At 63.8% G+C, this 21,015-nt stretch overlaps 3 protein-coding genes across 5 annotated transcripts in view; 1 reads left to right on the top strand and 2 right to left on the bottom strand.

Annotated features, from left to right (window-relative positions):
- Nucleotides 1–407: 407 nt before the first annotated feature.
- Nucleotides 408–5,395, bottom strand: CD164L2 (CD164 molecule like 2). 3 transcript variants are annotated; one of them, XM_054292370.1, is made up of 6 exons: nt 5,311–5,395; nt 3,693–3,794; nt 2,994–3,071; nt 2,753–2,818; nt 2,013–2,181; nt 408–594 (listed from the first exon to the last, which is right to left on the bottom strand). In XM_054292370.1, the coding sequence occupies exons 1-6, from the start codon at nt 5,393–5,395 to the stop codon at nt 588–590; spliced, it is 507 nt and encodes a 168-aa protein (XP_054148345.1). In that variant the 3' UTR covers nt 408–587. The 3 variants fall into 3 exon arrangements, with proteins under 3 accessions (XP_054148345.1, XP_054148347.1, XP_054148344.1); XM_054292369.1 differs by lacking the exon at nt 408–594 and adding an exon at nt 1,129–1,520; XM_054292372.1 differs by lacking the exons at nt 408–594; nt 2,753–2,818 and adding an exon at nt 1,123–1,520.
- Nucleotides 5,396–6,710: 1,315 nt separating this feature from the next.
- Nucleotides 6,711–9,189, top strand: GPR3 (G protein-coupled receptor 3). The gene is made up of 2 exons (XM_054292368.1): nt 6,711–6,784; nt 7,224–9,189. Exon 2 carries the CDS (start codon nt 7,389–7,391, stop codon nt 8,376–8,378), a length of 990 nt encoding a protein of 329 aa, XP_054148343.1. The 5' UTR covers nt 6,711–6,784; nt 7,224–7,388; the 3' UTR covers nt 8,379–9,189.
- A 6,254-nt stretch (nt 9,190–15,443) lies between these two features.
- WASF2 (WASP family member 2) overlaps nt 15,444–21,015 on the bottom strand; it is a 32,555-nt gene continuing 26,983 nt past the window's right edge. Inside the window, 3 exon segments of the mRNA XM_054292337.1 lie at nt 15,444–18,355; nt 18,960–19,314; nt 19,316–19,487. Coding sequence (XP_054148312.1) covers nt 18,198–18,355; nt 18,960–19,314; nt 19,316–19,487 — 685 coding nt within the window. The 3' untranslated portion in view covers nt 15,444–18,197.

Here is a 21,015-nt window from a genome sequence, read left to right as displayed (position 1 = left end):
CACGGGAGCCCTGCTCTGCCAGGGTGCCCCATTCCTTACTGGGGTGCCCCACACCGGGCTGCCCCGTCCCCCTGGGACCCCACACTGGTTCCCAGTCACTGGGGGGACTGGAGGCTCGGGGCCACCCCCCAGTCCCACCCTGTGGCAGAGCAGCCAAATCCACAAAGGGGTTTTTGCTGCCTCAGGACTGCTGGGGCTGTGGGGTGACAATGACACGGACACCAGAAATTACAGGAAAATCCTTTATTGGTTCCTGTGCCCCCGGTATGGGGCTGGGGTCCCAAAGGGTCCCCCAGTGCCCCCCTGGGTGCCCTGGCAGGCGCAGGGTGGGGGCCCAAGGAGGGATTCAGGGCTGGAGGGGGCCCCCCGGCCCAGCGGCACCCCTGGGAGCAGCCGGGGGGCCCAGACCCCCCCCAGGCACGGTGCAGGGGGGTCGGGGGGCGCCTGTCCCAGCCCGGGCTCCTGGCCTTGCATAGTCGTGGTGGGGGGCTGTGCGGGGTTGCAGCCCCCTGGCCGCGGGCAGGGGGACACCAGCGGTGGCCTCTTCACTGGGGGGGCCAGGACAGCGACCCCCAGCCCTGAGGGGCTCAGATCCTGGGGGTTGGACAGAGAGGAGATGTAGCAGGATAAGGGGCTCCACCCTGGGGGTCCCGGCCCCTCACAGCCTCGGGGGGGTTTGGGGTGTCCCAGGGCCCACCTATGCCATAGGAGAGGGCTGGACTGCACTGGAGGGAGGGAGGAGGGGTCCCCTGCATCCCCCGGACACAGCACAGACACCACCTGGAGGGAGGGGGGTCCCCTGTACCCCTCCCCACCACAGCGACCCCCGGACACAGCGCAGACACCGCCTGGCAGAGTTTAATGGGGCAGCCCGAGCTACAGCGTCACCCCACAGCACACGGCATGCACCCCCTCCCCAAAACAGCACACAGAGAGACGGTGGGGGAGAGGGACCCCCGAGCCCCCCAGAGCACACAGAGGCACAGCACAGCACACAGCGAGGCCCTGGCTCCGCTCCCCGGCGAGCACGGGGGATCCGGGCAGGGCTGGGAGCTCCGGCCAGAATCCTGCGGGGAGAAGCACCCGGGAGCCCCGAGGGGACCCCCAGCCCCATGAGCTGAGGGGAGGCAGTGGGGCAGGGGGTGCTGAGGGTGGGAGGGGCTGCTGGGGCCAGACTGGGGCCAGACTGGGAGCCCTGCGGTCCCCGCGCTCTCAGGGAGGCTCAGGGTGGGGCTGGGGGCACTGGGGGCACTGGGGACACCTCACTCAGGTGGCAGAAGGGGCTCTACGGGGCTGCCCCCGAGGGGCTCCATGCCACAAAGGGGGCCAGGGGGGACCCCCTTCCCTTCTCTCCCTAACAACCGACAGGAAACAGCAAAACCAGTTGGGAAACGCCGTCATGCAAACCAGCGGAGAGGGCCCCGTCCCCTGCGCCCGGGGAGGGCGAGGCAGGGGGGAAGCTCTGGGGGTGGGTGGGGGGCACCCCCTCCCCTCTGCCCAGCACCTACTGGTTGTCCTCTCTGCAGCGTGGAAGGAAAGAGAGAGGGGGCACGGCCCCACATCAGACACAGCGACCCTGGGACGAGGGGACAGCACCGAGACCCCATGGCAGTGCCCAGGGACACATCTGGCACATCTGGGACCCCCCCCGGCAGTGCCCAGGGACACATCTGGGACCCTCCCAGCCCTGAGGGGGCTCAGAGCCAGGACCCAGACAGACAGACAGGCAGAGGGGGCAGGACAGTTGGACAAGGGGACGGGCAGGGGGATGTGAACCCTCCATCTCCCAAACCATCCCCTGAAGCGTGGGGACGGACTGGCACAAAGAGCCACGGGACATGGGACAGTGGGGACACAGGACAGGGGACACAGGACAGGGGACACAGGACAATCGGGCACAGGACTGGGGACACAGACACTCCCCAGGTGACCCAGTCCTGACTGCAGGGATGGCTTGGCCCGGGTCCCCTCCCTCCGTCCCGGATCCTGGGGATGCTCAGGGGGGCCCTTACAGCGTTTGGTAGGTGCTGTCCTTGGACTTGATGAACTTGAAGAGGAAGAAGGCCACGGCCTGCAGGCACAGCACCAGCACCATGCCCCCGATGAAGCTGGCCGTGTCGAAGCCGGGCGCGTGGAACTCGGGGCTGCCCGTCAGCGGGGCACTCGTGGTGGTGGTGGTCCCTGGTGCCAGGGAAACGGGGGGTTTGGGCAGCCGTGGGGGCTGCTGGCACCCCTGACACCAAAGAGAGGGGATTTGGGGTCCTGGGGCAACTGCGGCTGCCCAGGGAGGGACGGCAGCTCCCAGCTTGGGCCTGGGGTGTCCCCCCCAACCCGAGGCTGCTGGGATGGGCTCAGCCCCGGGCCAGAGCAGCTGGAGCTGCAGGAAAGGAGCCAGCAGCAAGAAGATCCCGGTGGATCAATAATTCAGCGGGCTCCGGGCTCTGGTTTCCTGCTGCGCTCTCCAGTTCCCCCTTACTGGAAGAGGCTCCTGCTCCACTCCCAGCCAGGCTGGAGCCGGCAATTCCCAGCAAGGCTGGGGTCAGGGCTTGTTCCTGGAGGGCTGATGGGTGCCATGGGTGCAGAGAGAGGGGACGGGGACAGTGGGGACATCCCTGGGCCCAGCACCGAGTCAGCTCCGCTCATCCCTCCCAAAGGGACGTGAGCTAGAGAGGGAAGAGCCTTGCTGGGACAAGCCCCTGGGGCACCCAGGACCCCACCCCACGGCCCCCCGCCCCTCCCCAGAGCCACTCACTCGTGGGGTGTGTCACCGGCTCCTTGCTATGGGACCGCGGAGGCTCCTCCGTGTGGGACTTCAGCGCTGGAGAAGGCAGGGACAGAGGGCAGGGGTAACGGGGTGTCAGGGGACATTGCCCCACGCCCCTGGAGCCGTCCCCTCCCTCCATGGTGGGGTTTCACCCCCACGGCCCCCGCAGCAGCAGCAGCAGCTCTGTCCCCAAGGCCAGAGGGTCTGGGGGCTTTGGGCTGGGGGTTACCTCGGCACAGGGCGCTGCTGTTGTAGAGAGCACAGGTCCCCGGCACGGCTGAGCCTCTCTGCACGCAGCTCCCGGCTCCTGGGGAGAGGAGCAGAGTTCTCAGGGATCCACACCGGGCAGCCAGCCCTGCCCAGGCCGGCCCTGCCCAGGCACCCGAGGGCTTGGGAGGAGGGGGTTTCATTCCTGAAGTGAGCATCCCCCTGGGGGTCTGGGACTGGGGGCTCAGAGCCCCAGGCAGGGCCTTGGGAGCAACTGAGATGGCGAAAGAGCTGGGACTGGGCACCCAGGGGTGCTGAGAGCCACCACCCTGGGCACTGGGGCTGGGGAGGGCTGGTGGGAGCCCCTCTCTGTGCCCACCCAGCCGAGACCCTCACCTGGCTCCTTGGGGATCCTCAACCCCTCACTGGCTCCCCGGGGGTCTCCAGCCCCTCACCTGGCTCCTTGGGGGTCCCCAGCCCCTCAGTGGCTCCCTGGGGATCCCCAGCCCCTCACTGGCTCCCCGGGGGTCTCCAGCCCCTCACCCAGCTCCTCGGGGGTCCCCAGCCCCTCACCTGGCTCTTTGGGGGTCCCCAGCCCCTCAGTGGCTCCCCGGGGGTCCCCAGCCCCTCACCCAGCTCCTCGGGGGTCCCCAGCCCCTCACCTGGCTCTTTGGGGGTCCCCAGCCCCTCAGTGGCTCCCCGGGGGTCCCCAGCCCCTCACCTGGCTCCCCGGGGGTCCCGCAGCCCGCCCAGACGCAGCCGGTGCCGTTGTGGGGGTGCCCAGCCGTGCACAGCTCGCAGGAGCTCAGCCGGCCACACTCTCCTGCCAAAGCCGGGAGAGGCCGTGAGGGCAGCGCCAGCGCCCACCCTGCGGCCCTGGGGAGGGGGCTGCGCCCCCAGCCCCAATTCTGGTGGGGCAGCAGGAGGGAGGAGGGCACATCCCATAGCACCAAACCCACGCCCCGTCCCCGTGGGGTGTTGGTGGCACCACCAGCCCTCCAGCGAGGGGACAGCCCCAGCTGCAGCTCCCACCCAGCTCGCACAGGGCTCCCCATCACCCGCAGCGCAGGAAACTCCCCCGGCATGGGGATCTGGGGTCCTTGGCGGAGGCTGGAACGAGAGCAGCCGCAGCTCCAGCCCGGCCGGGGTTACCCGGGCAGCGTCCCCGCTCTGCCCGCCCCGGCCCTCCCGCGGGACCCCCGTTCCCGGCCCGGTGAGTCACCGCTGTGTGCGGAGCCGCTCTTCCCCCACCCGCTCATCATTAATTTACAGCGCTGGCTGCGCAGGGAGGCTGCGGGAGCCCTGCCCGCACCGCGGCCCGCGCTGCCCATCCCGGCAACGGGCCCGAGGCCGCTGCCCACGCCGGGGTGCCCCGGGCTCGCCGCGCAAACCCTCGGGCAGGGATCGCAGGGCAAACCCTCGGGCACGGCTCTCCGGAGCGGGCACAGGGACTGGAGCGGGCACAGGGAACGGAGCGGGCACAGGGACTGGAGCGGGCACAGGGACTGGAGCGGGCACAGGGCGCCGTGCCGGCAGCGCTCCCCTTTGGGGCCACCGCTGCAGCCCCCCAGCTTTTAGGGCTCCCCAAACCCCTGCGCGGCTGGCAGAAAAGCCCTTCCCCTCCTTGCCAGGAAAAGCCGAGGGGGCGCAAGGCACGGGAAGCGGAGATGCTGCGGCCGCATTGCCATGGCTACGGGAGGGGGGTGGGCACGCCGCTGACCCCCCCCCGGCATTCGGAGAGCTGCCGGGAGCCAATGGGAAAGTAGGACTTTGTTCGCCAGGCTTTGGGCAGGTTTATAATTTATTTTTATCGCGGCAGGCGCAGGAACAGACGTGTGAGCGCAGCGCCGTCAGCTCCCGCTCCTGCCGCCAGGTGTGGGGAGGGAGGGAGGGGGCGGCCCAGGGCACCCCCCGCTCCCAGGGGCGCCCCGGGAACACGCGTGGGACCGGCCAGGGTGGAAACGTCTCCCTGCGCAGCCGGGGATGGGAGCGGGAAGCAGGAGGAAGCCCGGGGTTTGCATAATTAATGCCCGGAGTTGCGGCGCCTCGGGAAGGAGGGGACGGCTCCGCTCCCCTCTCCCCGCCACGAGGTGCCCACACGTTTTGGGGAGGACTGGGGCCCTGCTCGCCGCTCACCCCGCGCACCCCCCTGGCCCTCGGGGGTCCCAGCCCGGAGCACGGATGGGAGCGGGGCTGGGGTCCCGCTCCCCCAAACCGAGCCCGGGCGGCCGAGTCCCGTGGGGGCGAGAGAACCCCTGGGACAAACCAACCCCCACAGAAAAGTTGGGCCGCCCCGGAGCTGCCGAGGCCCGCGCTGCCCTCCCCGGCCCCGGCCGTACCTGCGCGGGTGGGAGCGGGTCCGTGCGCGCACAGCAGCGCGCACAGGAGCGCGCAGCGCAGCGCCGCGGGGCCCGGCGGGGCCATGGCCCGGCCCGGCTCGGCTCGGCCCGGCGCGGCGCGGTCCCGGCGGATCTCCCGGGAGAGCGGAGCGCAGCAGATGCGCGCCCGCGGGAGGCGGCCCCGGCGGCGCGGGGGAGGGGGGGCGGCCCCGCCTCGGCCCGCCCCGCCCCGCCCCGGCGGGCCCGGCCCGGGCTGGGGGGGGCTCTCAGGGGGTGCGAACCCCCCATGGCACCCACCGAGCCACCGAGCACCCACCGAGCCACCGAGCACCCACCCATGGGCCGCGGGAGAGCCGGGGCTGCCCGGACTGCGCACCGGTACACTCTGTGCACACCTGTACACACCTGTACACACCTGTACACACCTGCACCTCCTGTGCACACCTGTGCACACCTGTACACATCTGTATCCCTGTACACACCTGTACACACCTATACCCCCTGTGCACACCTGTACACACTGTGTACACTGCACACACATCGCACACCTGCCCATCCTGCACGCCCTGTACCCACCTGCCCGCTCCGTGTGCCTGCAGCCGGCCCGTGCCCAGCGCCCCGCACACCCCGCACTCCCTGCCGGCTCCGGGCCCGTGCCCGGGACACTCCGCTCCCTGCCCGGGCTCCCAGGGGTCCCAGCAGAGCCTCAGCCGGTCCGGGCTCCCCGGGACCCCCTCTCTGCTCGGCGGGGTCAGATCTTCGGCTTCGAGGAACCGGCGCGGGGCAAGAGTCCGGAGGAGCGCAGCCTGTCCTTCCTCCTCTCCTCCTCCTCCTCCCCGGGGGCAGAGCTCCCGCAGCCCCCGGGCCGCGCATTCCCGCTCCTCGGGGCCCTGAATTATTCAGCCCGGCAGTGGGAACGTCCCACGGGGACGCACCGGGAGGGGAGGGCGCAGCGCAGCCCCGGCCGTGCGGGGGCCGGACGGGCCCCGTCCTCGCCCACCCCGCACTCCCAGCTCGGGGCCGCCCCCTCAAGTGGAGCCCTCAAACCCCCGCATTGCAGGGCGAGAGAGGGCCGGGGCACCCCCGTGCCCCGCTCCCTCCCGGCAGCACGGCGGTGACCGGGGCTGGGGGGTCCCTCGGGGCTCGGGGGTCCCTCGGGGCTCGGGGGTCTCTCTGGGGTCCAGGGGTTCCTCGGTCGCTCGGGGGTCCCTCGGGGCTCGGGGGCGGCGGGCGGGGGCGGGGTTGGGGGGGGGGGGGGGTGTGCGCTGTTTTTTATGAATGAGCGGCGATTACTATGCGGCGCGCGCGCTCCCGCGCAGCCCGCGCGGGCGCTGATTGGCTCCGCGGCGGCATTGACGTCACGGCGGGGCCGGGGCCGTGAGTCACCCGCGCCGGGCGCCCCCGGCCCCGCTCGGTGCGGGCGCTATAACTCGGCGGCGCCCATGGCCCCGGGCAGCGCCGCGCGGCCCCGCAGGTGAGTGCCCGGCACCGGCGGCACCCGCGGCACCGCGGAGGGGGCCCCGCTCTGGCGGAGCGCCGCCCCACGGGGAGGGTGGCGAGGGCGGCCGTGCTGCCCGCCCGGGGACGGGGAGAGCCCCAGGGTAAGGAGGGATGCCATGGAGGGGATAGAGGGTGTCTGCTGCCGCGGGGTGCTGACCGGGGGGCAGGGGCACCCCCTTACCTGCTGCTGGGGATCCCCTCACTTTGGTGTTTTCCTCTGCCAGTCCTGCTTCTCTGGATTTACCCATCAAAATCATGCAGGGCCCATGCCCCGGCAGCTAAGGCAGGCAGGAGCACGGGTGGTGTGTGTGTGTGTGCATGTGTGTGCATGTCTGTATGTGTGTGTTCCCTTCCCTTTATTCACCTATCTATTTTATTCACCTATTTATTTATTTCTAAACCATCTTATCCAGAAAAATCCCCTCGGAGCAAGCAGCGAGCGCCAACCTCCACTGCTCTGCCTACCCTCCTGAGGACAACTTTTGGGGGCAGGCAGTGCTGTCCCATCCAGGTGGCACAGGGACAGCTCGTGGACAGCAGCTGCTGGGGGCTGCTCTTGCAGGCCCCCCTCTGCCACCATGATGGAGAAGGAGCCCCCCAACTCCAGCGAAGGCCAGCAGGGCTGGTTCTCAGCCAGGAACGGCAGCGGCAGCTCCTTGGATCTGGAGTCTGTGGTGCGGCCCCTCGCCTTGAACCCGTGGGACGTTGTCCTCTGCATCTCGGGGACCATCATCTCCTGTGAGAACGCCATCGTGGTGGTGGTCATCTTCTACAGCCCGGCCTTCCGCGCCCCCATGTTCCTCCTGATCGGCAGCCTGGCCACCGCCGACCTGCTGGCGGGCGTGGGGCTGATGCTGCGCTTTGCCTTCGTGTACTTCATCCCGTCCGAGGCCGTCAGCCTCCTCACCGTGGGGCTGCTGGTCAGCTCCTTCACGGCCAGCGTGGGCAGCCTGCTGGCCATCACCATCGACCGCTACCTGTCCCTCTACAACGCCCTGACCTACTGCTCGGAGAGGACGGTCACCAGGACCCACCTCATGCTGCTGCTCACCTGGGGAGCCTCCGTCGGCCACGGGCTGCTGCCCGTGCTGGGCTGGAACTGCCTGCGGGAGCCGTCGGCCTGCAGCGCGGCCAGGCCGCTGACCAGGAGCCACCTGGCGCTGCTGTCGGCCTCGGTGCTGGCGGCGCTGGCGGCGATGCTGCAGCTGTACGTGCAGATCTGCCGCGTCGTGCGCCGCCACGCGCAGCAGATCGCCGTGCAGAGGCACCTCTCGGCCGGCTCCCACGACGGCGCCGGCTCGCGCAAGGGCCTCGCCACGCCGGTCGCGATCCTGGGCACGCTGGCGGCCTGCTGGCTGCCCTTCGCCGTCTTCGGGCTGCTGGGGGAGCGCGGCCCCGCGGCGCTCTGCGCCCACGCCGCGCTGCTCCCCGCCGCCTACGGCTCGCTGCTGAACCCCGTCATCTACGCCTTCAGGAACCGCGAGATCCAGAAGGTGCTGTGGGCCGCGTGCTGCGGCTGCGTGTCCCCCGCGCCGCCCTGCCGCTCCCGCGCCCCCAGCGACGTCTGAGCCCCGGCCCTCGCTCACCGTCACCTCAGCGCAGCCGGGGGGTTCGCTCCCATCTCCCCTTTTCATGCAGGAGCTCTTGGAAACAAGCAGCTCTTCCCAGCCCCGTCCTCTTTGGGCGCAACCCCTTCTTCTTCTCCTCTATTTTTCCACTTTTTGAATAGAGACAAAGACGTATTTTTTATCCATAATATAATCTATATTTATGTGTCAGAGAGAGGGGGCCGATCCTCATATTTTCTTTAAAACTATTTATGATGCTTTATTTTTTTAAGGGTGGGGAAACGCCAGGAACGTTCACCCCCCTCTTGTTGTTTTTACAACCTTGTTATTTACCTCAGATAGTCAAAATATATTTCATACATTTGGGGAAGGGGAGGAGAGACTCGTCGCCAGAGGAGGAGGGACTCAACCCCCTCCCCCCCTTCTCCCAGCCGTCCATTTATTTATTTATTGCTATTTGAGTTATTATTTAATTCGATTTCCATGCCTCCCTCCCGCGCCCAGCACTGGGCCCTGCTGCCCTCTAGTGCTCGCTGCCTTCGGGGGGGGGGCTGCCCGAGCCTCTGCACCCCTAAACCCACAATTTTGGGGTCCTCTGTGTGCTGCCACCCCCCTCGCGGCGCACAGGCCCCCCCTGCCAAAGCCTTTCTTTGCACTGGGGTTGGATTTGCACATTTCTGGGGAGATGGATGTGAAAAGCCCGTTGTGAAGGGGACCCCTGGGCATGGGGACCCCTCGGCATGGGGACCCCTCGGTGGGTCGGGTTGGGGGGCTGTTCTTGTTTACAACTCTGGTAGGGGAATAAATTAATTTGTGGTACGAGGCGCGGCCGTTTGATGCTGGAGAGGGGGTAGGTCGGTGTTTCCCGAGGGGCAGAGCAGGGGGAGGTTCCCGAGCGCCACCGGGGCCATCCCCTGCTCCGTTTCCCTGCTCCCGGATGAGAGATGCCGAGTGACAGCGCTTCCCGCACCCATCACATCCTGTTAGCAGGAGCTGGCCCGGGGGAGCAGCGCGGATGGCCCTGACCATCCTCATCCTCGCAGCCCCAGCGGGCGCAGGGGCTGCATCCAGCGCTGCTGGTGACATCTGACATGTCCCCCACGCAGGGGATGGATTCGTGGCATCCATCCGAGGGGTGCAGCCTGGGCCCTCCGTCCAGCATCTCTGGAATAGCATCCCTGCCTCTGCCCCCAGACCCTGTCCTGGTGAGGGGGGCACAGGGGCCGTGCCCAGCACCCCCTCACGGAGATTCCCAGAGTCACAGGATAGCCCTGCTGCCCCCCTGCCTGCCAGGTTAATGACGGCAGAGCTAATTAGGGCAGCTCAGCCCCCGGGTACCTCCTGTGCGCCCCCCGAGCCCCCGGCCGGGGCAGCAGCGCTCGCGCAGCAATTTGTGCATCTCGGATGTGCCCGGGGCCGGAGCAGCCGTGCCCGGGGGTGTGTGCGGCCCCGGGCTCTGCTCACCCGGGCTGGGACCTGGTGGCAGCCCCGAGGCCGCGGCTGTTTATTGCGCAGGAAATGCAGATTTCACCGGCTGAGCGCTGGCAGGGGCTGTGCCCGCAGGGCATGGGGCTGAATGGGGACCCACTGATGGTCCCCTGCTCTCCCAGGGCTGGGGAATCTGGGGCTCCCCCTGTCCCCAGCGAGGCTGGAGCTGTTCATTCTACCCAGGGCCCAGCTGAGGTCCCTCAGGAGACAAATCCCAAGCCTGCCTCCCCCAGCAGTGAAAATCCTGCAATTCCCAGCTCTGCTGGGCTCGGGGGCAGTTTTTACCTGGTGATTCTTATATCAACATCACGTGGCAGCTGAAACTGCTTTTCTCTCCCTCGTGCCTCCCCTGCTGATGCCTTCAGAGGGAGCTTCTTTCTCCACGGTGTGCGGGCCCACCCAGTTCCTCCCACTCCCTGGGGTCCCTGTCCCTCCCTGGGGTCCCTGTCCCTCCCTGGGGACAGGGTGGCACACCAGAGTGTGCAAGGCACAGAGGCAGCACCGTTCGGGTGTGCTGGAGCCCCACGAGTGTCACCCTCAGCCACCGCGGGGCCATTGCCCAGCTCTGTGTGCCCCTTCCTGGGTGGGAGAGGCACCTTTGGCTCCTGCCTGTGCCTGCTCCCTGCTCCAGGAGGGATGGGGGAACCCTGGGATGGGGGAGCCCTGGGCTGGGGGAACCCTGGGATGGGGGAACCCTGGGCTGGGGGAGCCCTGGGCTGGGGGAGCCCTGGGCTGGGGGAACCCTGGGCTGGGAGAACCCTGGGCTGGGGGAACCCTGGGCTGGGGGAGCCCTGGGCTGGGGGAACCCTGGGCTGGGGGAGCCCTGGGCTGGGGGAACCCTGGGATGGGGGAACCCTGGGATGGGGGAGCCCTGGGCTGGGGGAACCCTGGGATGGGGGAACCCTGGGATGGGGGAACCCTGGGCTGGGGGAGCCCTGGGATGGGGGAGCCCCAGCCCTGGCCCTGCTAGTCCCTCTCCAGCCAGCTCAGAGCCATTCCTGCCTGCTCCAGGCCCCTGGGGATGATGGAGCAGGCAGGGACACAGCAGGGCCCAGCCTGCTCCCTTTTTGTGTGGAGAAAGATGCAATAAGTGAAGCTATAAAAAAGAGTCAAATCCACCCAAGAAGGTGCCAGAGTGCTGAGCAGCCGCCCCCACGCCAGAGATGTGCAGGAGAGGCTCGGGGGGGACCAAGAGCCCAAATTTGGGGTTAAAATACGAGCTAAGAGAGGTGGGCACAGCCTCAGCCCAGCTGTGCTGGCACATCTGGCAGGGCCAGCCCTCCCCAGGCCCCCAGCAGATGCTGCAGGCACAGGCAGCTCCTGTCCCCAAGGCCTGGCTGTGCTGCAGGGCAGGCAGGGGCTGGGCTGGGGCTCATTCCCCTCTCTGCTGTGAGCAGCCCTGTCCTGCTGGCAGCAGTGGGGCCCAGATCTGGCTCCAAGCACTTGCCCTTGGCCACCGAGCGGGTGAGAGAGCTGGCAGCACCTACAACAGAGCCAGGGCTGCTCCCAAAGCACCCTGCTCCAGCCCTGGTGCCAAAAGCTCCGGGGTTTGCCAGATGGGAGGAGGGAATGGGGCTGCTGCTGCTGCCAAACCTCCCCCTGGCACCCTGAGCCCCAAGTGCCCTGCCTGGGGCGCAGCCAGAGCTGCCCTTCCCACACCCCATGCCAGGGCTGGCTCTGTGCTCTCAGTGCCCCACTGGGTGCCCTTGATGGGACTCGAGTCCTGAGGTGCCTCCTCCTGCACCGCCCTGGCACCGCCGGGCCATGGGGAGGGCTGGCAGCTCCGCTTATGGGCCTGGGTTACATTTAAATGAGAAACCTCAGCCCTAGCTTGGGGGATTTTGTTTCCTTGGAAGCGGCAGCAGGCAGGAAATGAAGAAAACACGGCCCTGCTGTAAGTGTTTTACCAAATGCCGGAGGCAGCGGGAGGCACAGCCCGGCACAGCCCGGCTGCGAGCATCATCCCCGGCCACCACCACAGCCATCCGCGGCTCTGGGGCAGCCACGGCGCTCCCCAGGGAGGGAGGCCTGTCTGGAAGGGCTGTGTTGGTGGGGAGCAGCAGAGCCCCAGGAGAGGGGCTCCGCAGCCTCCCATTTTATCCCTGTCCCCCAGGGCGGCCTTGTGCCACAAACCCGCGGCCGTGCAGGGACCCGGGGCCAGCGGGACCCTCTGCTGCCCACAGGGAGCTCCAGAGGAGCAGGCTCCCAGCTGGCTCGGGGCTGGGGCTTTGTCCGGCTGGATGGGCAGCGTAACTCAGGCCTGGCCACCTCCCCAGCCCTGCCTTAAGCCTGGCCACGGCGGCGCTGGCCTTTGCAGAGCGGCTGAGCCCGGCGCAGAGCCGCTGCCCTGCCAGACTGCAGAAACTTGAGCTCCAAATAACATAATTCCTCTGGCACCCCGTGGTTATTTGTGAGCTGCTGTGAGCAGATGGAAGAGTTACAGATAAAGCCATCCGCAGCACGGGAGCCGACTGCCTTCCCCACACACCCGCGTAGGCAACGGCAAAGGCAGGGAGGAGGAGAGAAAAGCCCACCAGGCAGCGGGAGCGCCAGAGAGGAGTCAGCCATTTCTGAGGGGCTGAGCTGCCATCTCAGCACACCTACGAGCGAGCAACGGGGACTTTCTGCTGGCACCGGGCCCTGCCGGCGTGCCGGAGAGGGGAGCGCTCTCCCTCCACCCGGGCAGTGCCAGTCGGGGGTGACATTGGCACGGCGGAGCTGCCACGCACCGGGAGAGCGGGCTGCTAACGCTGATCCGAGCTGGCAGCGCCTGCACTCGCCTCGGTCCCACAGGGGGAATTAAGGGAGAGAGGCTGACGTCAGTGGTGGAAAGGACACACAGCCCACTCGTCCAAGGCAGCCGGCAGCATCTTCTGGGTGTTGCTAACACCACCTTGAAGGAGAAAATTAAATAGGTCTTTGGAGACGGGGGCTCCTGTGCAGGCGCAGCCCGGCCAGCTGCGATCCTGTGCCGAGTCATGGGGAAGAGACAGACGGGCACGGAGAGGGATCAAAGGCCGGGCCAGGGTGGCAGTGCCAGGGCTGCGGAGCTGCCCCAGCTGCGGCAGCAAAGTGCTGCCGCGGACAGGGCTGGGGCTCAACGTCGATCACTGCCAGCCCTCTCCTCCCCGCACCCAGCTGAACCTCAGCCTCAGGAGCTTCCCTGCCCTGTGCAGGGTGGGAGGAGAGCGCTCTGTGGGTGACCCGGGAAGGAGGATACGGAGCTAAGATCTCCCTATTGTTTAGGGGGTTAAACCAGCACGAAACTCACCAACACCGCCCAAACTCTGACGACGACTTCCAAGGGCTGTCACTCCAAAGGCACAAAGCCAGGTGTTGTCCTGCACCCCAGAAAAGCGAAGGCAGCACCTGGCCACCGCCACGCCCAGCCTAAGGCAGCCAGGAGCTCCAGCCGGAGCCAAGGGCTGGGACAGGCAGCTCCAGGGAGCGTGGAAGCCCCAGAGCTCCCTCCTTCCCCTGCCCTCTGCGCCCCTGCACGACTAAAGGCCCTGCTTGTTCGGGAGCTGGCAAGGCCAATTAATCTAATGAGGTTTTGCAGCCAGGGACCATTGTCAGCCAAGAAAGGCACAGCGCTGCGGAGCGAGGCACCGGTGTCTCCTAAAGCCAAGGGAATTTGGCAGAGCAGAGCCCGCAGTAAAAGCAGGGATGAGGAGCAGCAGGGACAGAGCCTTTTGTTGCTTTTCACCAAGCAGCGAGAGAACAGAGCCCCACGGAGCGAGGCCAGACGAGGCACCTGAGCTCGGGGCCAGCAGCCGCCGCTGCCAGGCACATTCACTGCACGAGGGAGCTGGAGCTGTGAAATGGAGGCAAAAAGCTGCTGCAGCCCTTCCCAGCCCAGCTGCAGCCACTCTGCTCTGCAAGATGGAGCCCGGGCTCATTTCCTGTGGCAGGGCGGGCTGGAGGGAGGCTGGAGCTGCTCCTGCTGGGGCTTCCCTGGCGCTGTGGCCTCAAGTTGCCACTGGCAATAGCCCTCAGCCCACCTCGGCGTGGAAATGGTGTCTGTGCCGAGGTGCCTGCCTGGGCAGGGGGCATTTGGCACCTCCATGGGCTCTGGGCTTCCCAAGGGACGCCCTGGTGGCTGCAGAGGGCACAAGGACAGGCACGACTGGCTCAGGTGGCCCTGCACCTCCCACGCTCCCAGGAACGAGCTGGGTGTGCCCAGAGCAGCTGTGGCTGCCCCTGGATCCCCGGAGTGCCCCAGGCCAGGCTGGGACAGGGGAAGGTGTCCCTGCCCCGGGAATGAGAGGAGCTTTCAGGTCCCTTCCAGCCCAAACCTTCCCAAATCACACACAAAGCCACGGCAGCCCCTGTGCCAGGCCCAGCTCACACCCCCACAGTAACACACACAGGCACCAGGTGGATAGAAAGATTTTATCAAGTTTTAAAAAAGAATCAAAAAAATTATTACTTTTTTTTTTATACACGTACATTACAAAATATTTGCAGTTGGGATCTTCATCCAGGGGTTACTGAGCTGATTATTAAAAACAACAAAACAAAGCAGCAGGAAATCTGGCTTATACAGCAACTGACAGGGAAAAGCACAGACATTACATGGGAATACAGGAGGCAGAGTCTGCACTGGGATGTGCAAGGATGGACCAGGGGCAGGCTCTGATCCCCCACACCCACTGCTCCCTGCAGAGTCCGGCCATCAGTGTTTGTTTTGCAGGGGTAAAAAAACAACCTGACAAATCTACAGTATTTTGCTGACGTGTTTGGGGTTTTTCGTCCTTTTTTCTTCTTTCTAAGCAGAGTTTCAGTGCTGAAACTCCTTTGGTCTGAAGTGAGGAACCCCCTGCACCCTGAGAGTATCCATCAAAGTCGCCCTTCCACCCCAGCCTGGCTGGGTCCGTGCAGGGCACTTCCCATCCCTCCTCTCCCACCTTATCTCCTGCTCAGCAATAAACCCCTAAGATATAAGTGGAATAATTACTCTTATAAATATATTTATATCATGTAGGAAAATAAGGCACTTCAGGAGGGGTTACAGCTTGTCTAATTCTATGACATTCTAATCAGGAAGAAAAATGGGTTAGTTTCTGAAGTGAATTAAAATGAATGTTAATACAGTAATAAAAACATCGGATCCACTTCCACTTCAAGGCTTTGTTTAAAAAGGAAGAGAAGAAAGCACCCCCGAAATCCAACAGCAGTGAAACCTGACCCGGGGCAGCTGCATCTGCCCTGCCAGGCAGCTCCGTCCCAGAGCCCCTCCAGGGCAGGGACTTCCAAAAGAAACACGTTAAATAAGTTCACGTTCTGAAAAAAAAAAAAAAATACAAAATCGACTGTCCCCTTTGCCTGCAATGGCACTGGGCAGGATCCCTCAGCCCGGAGCCCTGGGAGCCCTGGGCCGGCGCTGTGGCTGCGATGAGGGAGGAGAAGCAGTGAAGGTCACTGAGCTGGGCTGAGCCGGGCAGAGCCAGAGGCTGCCGGGAGCAGCAGCCAAGCGCTGCGGGCAGGACACGGCCAGAATGGTTAACAGGCAGGGAAGGCAGGCAAGGGAGGCAGAGCCTGCCCGGACGCGCAGCACGGGGCAATGGGGCAGCTCAGCTGGGCTTGGGGAAACAGCCCAGCCCCACCAAGGGGGAGGAAGGAGCCGGAGCCCCCATGCGAGGGCAAAGGTGGCAGGGCAGCCCTGCCCTTCCAGCACAGCTGCTCTGCCTTGCAAAGGTTGGTTTTGGCACCTCTCCTCCTCCCTGCTGCTTTCACAAACACTGAGCTCACTCGGTGGCCCAGAGCTCTGCGATTTTGCAAGGATACTCAGAGATGGTCCCTCTCTGGAGCAGCTGTTTCTCAGGGATACCCGCATAGGCTAAGGCAATCAAAGATTTAGGGAAAAAAAAAAAAAGGCAGAAATCAAAGGAGATTTAAAAAACACTCCAACACCAACCTCCCCTACCTGTCCACAACCGTTCTGTGTAGGATCCTGCAGTTTTGGTGCCTGCCCTGGGATGGGGTTTGGGAGCAGAGGCTGTTTCCAGCAGGCTTGCAGGGACAAGGCAGTGTCCCTCCCGCTGCCTGCAGGCCAGAGGAGCCACCTCCAGCCGTGCCCACACAGCAGCAGCCTTGTGCAATAGGCAGAGAGAGGGACGTGTCCCAGGGCCCCAGGCACGACACACCACCATGGGGCTCAGGGAATATGGCACTTCTGCTATTTCAGGCGACACAAAGACTCGCTCCCTTTCCCAGCAAGGCTAAGTCTAGTTAATGCAATCTCAGACTGAGCCAGGTTTGGCATTTGCGGGCTCCTCGCCTCCCTGTGTGATCCTGCTGTCAGCCCAGCTTAGCTCAGGGCTGTTTTTGCCGGGAACTTGTCTCTCAGAGCAGCCAGAGGAGGATGCTCGCAGAAAGAGCAGCAGAACGAGGCAGTGCCTCTCCTCCCCTCACCCAGCTTGCAGCAACCATCCCTCTGCATTTCCAAGTCTCTGCACTGCACTCCTGGGGTTTGCTCCCTGTTCCAGAACCTGGCACTAGAGCTGCTCAGCTGTTCCCTGCTGCCCAGACCCTGCATCCTGCCTGCAGACAAACCCGATGGTGCTGCCACCCAGGAACCTCTGGGGCATCACTGGCTCCCAGCTGGGGCTGCACCCCTGAGCCCATCCTCCGGCCATCCCTACACACACTCACTCACACACACACTCACACACACACAGAGGGAATCAGTAAGAACTCATGGCACAAGCTGAAGCCATCGATCACCTCCCAAGCAGGATTTCCAGCCAGCCTCGGGCAGGGCCCAGCGTTCCAGGTATCAGCACCATCATTAAAGGAGGCGAGGCAGGGAAGAGAGACAGGCACAGGCTGGTGAAATACTTTAGGAAAGGCAAAAGGATGGGGGAGTTGGTCTTAGTGGGACACGCATCCCACAACAGCTGGACCCATAACCTCAAAAAGGCTTTGGAATTGCTTTTTGCATGACCCTTACTGAGTCATGTCCAAATTAAAATACACATCAGGGGTATCTGGGTTAGATTTCCAAGATATGCTCATATTCTATGTAAGGTAACATAAAACAGCAATAAAACCGAGGTCAGCTAGTTCAAATTCCCCATTTTCCCCTGCCAGTACTGGATCTATAGTGAGCAGCCTGGGAATTAATTCACAGGGTTAGTGAGGAGAAAAAACGTTCCTTAAAATTAACTAATGAATTATAATAACAAAATTAGGGTAGGTTAGGTCTGATGTAACTGATGGGCAACTCAGTTCACACACACAATGATGTTTTTAGGCACACAAACTCCCCTCCCTGGGGGGAAGGGAGGAGAAGCAAAGGCAATACCAGCATTGAAGTCTCTGTGTTAAAAGTACGGTCACCCCGCTAAAAAAGCACCTCTCAAACTGCCCTGGCAGGCCAAGGACCACCACAGTGCCTGGTGCTCAGAGAACCCCAGCCCAGCTCCCCGTCCTAGGCACTGGATTTGGAATTTTAAAACACAATCTCAGCACGAATTGGAGAAAATCAGCCCGGCGAGGTCTGGCCCGCGCTCAGAGCTGACCACAGATGTGTCTCAGTGGGGCAGTGGCTCTGCTTTCCCAAGAGTGGGAAGCCGAACGAGCATCCTGCCCTGGTTTTACATCCCTCTGTGCAAGTCTCCTCTTGGCAGGAGGAGCCAAGGAGCTTTGAGGAAGGTAAAGGCAGCTTCTAAAATAAAAAAGTCTCTCCTTACACTGCACCCAAGGCACTCAGCACCCTCGGAGCTGAGAAATGCACCCCACGCAGGGTGATCTGGAATTAATACTCAGGGGTCAGGAGGGAAAGAATTGTGCACTAATGCCAAAAACCTGATTATGTGACAGTGGGATGCAGCAGAGAACTGACATTTAAAGCCCATTTTCTTGCAGCACTACCAGTATTCACTGGCAAGGAAGAGCCATCAGATCAACTGTCTGCTGTTGCGCTGAGAAAACCAGCTGAAAATGTCCTTCATCCAAAAGGCCACATGGCCACAACAGGATCATCCATCTTTACTTTAAAAATCCCTCAGGATGGAGGGTTTATATGTGCTCTGCCTGGTGGCATCAGAAATCTGGAGGTTTAGCTCTCTTTTAAACAAGCAACCGTTACACCCCCTCCAGCTAAATCCCAGCGCCGCATCCTCAGTGTCCGTGAGGAGACTTTTGGAAAGCAGAGCGCGGATCCTGCCAGGGCTGCAGGGGAGGGGCAGGGGAGACATGCTGCTGGTTGTCTGAAAACCCTTGGCGCATCTTTGGTTACGGGATGGGCAGGCTGTGGTGCGAGGTTTGGCCACCTGATCCGGGAAGAAGCGAGCCCAGGAGCGGAGGGAAGGAGGGGCGGGAGCGCGGCTAATCCGACCACTCGTCCTCGTCGAACTCGGAGGAGTCGTCCTCGGAGTCGCTGTACTCCACCGCGATGCGGCGCGACAGGATGGTGGCCACGTCGTTGCCCACCACGTCCCGCTTCTCCTGCTCCCGCTGCTCCTCCACCTTGCGCAGCTGGAAGCCTGGTGGGACAAGGGAACGGGGGGGATCACGCCAAGCTCCTGGTCACACACAAATGTCCCTTGTGACAGTGCTCTGAGCTGGGGCAGGCTGGGGGTGCTGGGGTAATGGGGACATGGGCTGGGTGGGGAGGTGGAATGGGAACCAAATCCCTTGAGTGGATTCTGCTTCTCCTGCTCCCGCTGCTCCTCCACCTTGCGCAGCTGGAAGCCTGGTGGGACAAGGGAACGGGGGGGATCACGCCAAGCTCCTGGTCACACTGAAATGTCCCTTGTGACAGTGCTCTGAGCTGGGTGTGCTAGGGTAATGGTGACAGCCAGGATGGGCTGGGTGGGGAAGTGGAATGAGAAGCAAATCCCTTCCACAGGGTAACCCCAGGGCTGTGCCTTCCCCAACAAACCTAGATCACACCAAATCCGGCACTGCCATCTCCACAAGTGCCGGGGGAAGCATAAAACCCAGCAACGTGCTCCTGAGGGTGGCAGACAAGGAGGGACCACAAGGGACAAGCCTTGAGCAGCAAGACAGTCACACTGCTCCCAGGAGACAGCTCCCAGGGGCTTTCCAGAGGCAGAGGAGGGCGCTGGCATGGAAACGCAGCCTTACCTTGCCGAATAGCCGACAGCAGATCGCTCCTGGCATCGCTCACCGCGGGCAGGGATGACTTGGGCTTGGCGGCGGAGGCGTCGGAGAGCGGAGGGGGCGGCGGGGGCCCGTCCAGGCCGCCGGGAGCCAGCGGGGGCGGCCCCGGGGGCGGCGGCGGCGGCGGCGGGGGCGGCGCGGCCCCAGCGCCCGGCTGCGGCCCCGGCGGAGCGGGCACAGCGCCGCCGTAGTCGGCTGCCGGCGGAGGGGGCGGGGGCGGCGGGGCTGCGAACTCGGGGTGCGGGGGGAAGGAGGGCGGCGAGGGCGGCGCGGGGGCGGCCCCCGGGGCCGGGAAGCCCACGGGCGGCGGCGGGGGGGGGGGCGCTCTCCAGCAGCGGCGGCGGCGGGGGCGGCGCCGGAGGGGGCGCGAAGCCCGGCCGGGCCGCGGAGGGAGAGCCGATCGGAGGGGCCGGCGGCGGGTGGCTCGGGCTGACCAGGCTGGAGCGCTTGGGCCCTCCGGAACCAGAACCTCTTTGGTTGTCTGCAGGATAGCTGCGGCAACAGAACGAGAGACACGGGGAATCAGCCCTGAGGCCGGATCAGACTGTACAGTCTCTGTGTTAACGCAAATCATGTGTGTTTGCTGCAGTCCGGACAAAAAAATCCAAGTTCCAGCTTTAACTGATGTTTCCATGAGACCTCACTCCTTGGTTTTAGTTCCCTTGCACTGTTTCTTTTGGCCTACACCTCCAGAAAAAGGAAAGCTTCTAGGGATGGCAGGAATGCTGTCCTCCATCCCATCTCCCGGGCTGACCAGAACGCGAGCCACCTCACCTTTGTCAGACGCCAGGTGGGCACATCCGAGCTCGGAGCAGCCCCTGGCTCCAGAGCTCCTGCCATCACCCTCCTCGAGGTCAGGCAGGGATCAGGGAACTCTGCTGGGATAAACTGCACGAGGAGGGCGGGGGTGCCAGGAAAGCATATGCTCTGAACACCTGCTGGAAGGGATCCCCTCCCTGGATTCACAGCCACGCCTCAGAGCTCGCCGTGGGGAGTGAAGGGGAGGACATGGGAACCCAACGTGCTCTTATGGAAAACACCAAGGCAAGGGGGACTGAATCTCCCATTGTGGAGGCTCTGCTCATCCCACAGCACTCCACTGCCCATGTGACAGTGTGACATCCAGTGCAAGGGACACCTGCTTCCATGGCAGGACAGAAAAATAAGGTACATGTGCCACAAAAACATCACCATTTTTAACAGCGCTGATCCAAAACAGACTCCTGAAGATCAAATCTACCTCCCAGGGTCCCTTAAAAACAACCATCAAAACAAAACCAGAAGAGGGGAGATCTGTGGCGTTGGGCAGAGATCTAAGCAACTGCATGAGGCAGTGAGAGCTTCATCTGAGAGCTCATGTCTGCTCTGCCCGAGAGGCACAGGCTGCAGAGTGCAGTGCTGGGTCTCTCTGACACATCAGAAAAGCCTTTGCTGCAGCATTGCTGCCTTTGGATAAGATGGACAGAAGCCAAGCAGCCCTGTCTATCAGACAGACTTTCTCTTGTTCCTCTTGACTCTGTTTTAATGCCTTTAAGAAACAGAAAAAGTCCACTCTCGTTTCACCCTTTGCGTCTTGAGCCACTGCTGGACTGTAACTGTCATCTCTGGAGGTGCCTGGGAGTCACCATTTCATTCAATCCCAAGTAAATGACCTGAACTTGCACCCAAGTCTCTGGGAAGGAGGCAGCTGCTGTGCTCGAGTCCTTGAAACTTAAACACATCTCCACCTCCAGTGCCCATGTCGTGCATTTCTCACAGATCAGAGCAAAAGAGGTTAAAGAAGCTGTTCTTTGCAAAGCTCTGTCATGGAATACCCTGAGTAGGAAGGGACTCACAAGGATCATTGTGTTCAATCCCTGGGCCTGCACAGGACACCCCCAAGAATTCCACAATGTGCCTGAGAGCGTTGTGCAAATGGAACATAAGGAACATCAGTCCATGCTATGGAACACCTGCACTGGAAAACCACAGCAATGGGGCCAAGCCATTCACGGGGACACTGCCGTGGAGTAAATCTGCT

Source organism: Melozone crissalis, unplaced genomic scaffold (genome assembly GCF_028551555.1).
Source record: "Melozone crissalis strain CALT ecotype California unplaced genomic scaffold, PUWL_Pcris_2 ptg000108l_1, whole genome shotgun sequence".
NCBI lineage: Eukaryota > Metazoa > Chordata > Aves > Passeriformes > Passerellidae > Melozone > Melozone crissalis.
Note: the sequence above shows the minus strand (reverse complement) of the source record. Positions and strands in the feature narration are given on the sequence as shown.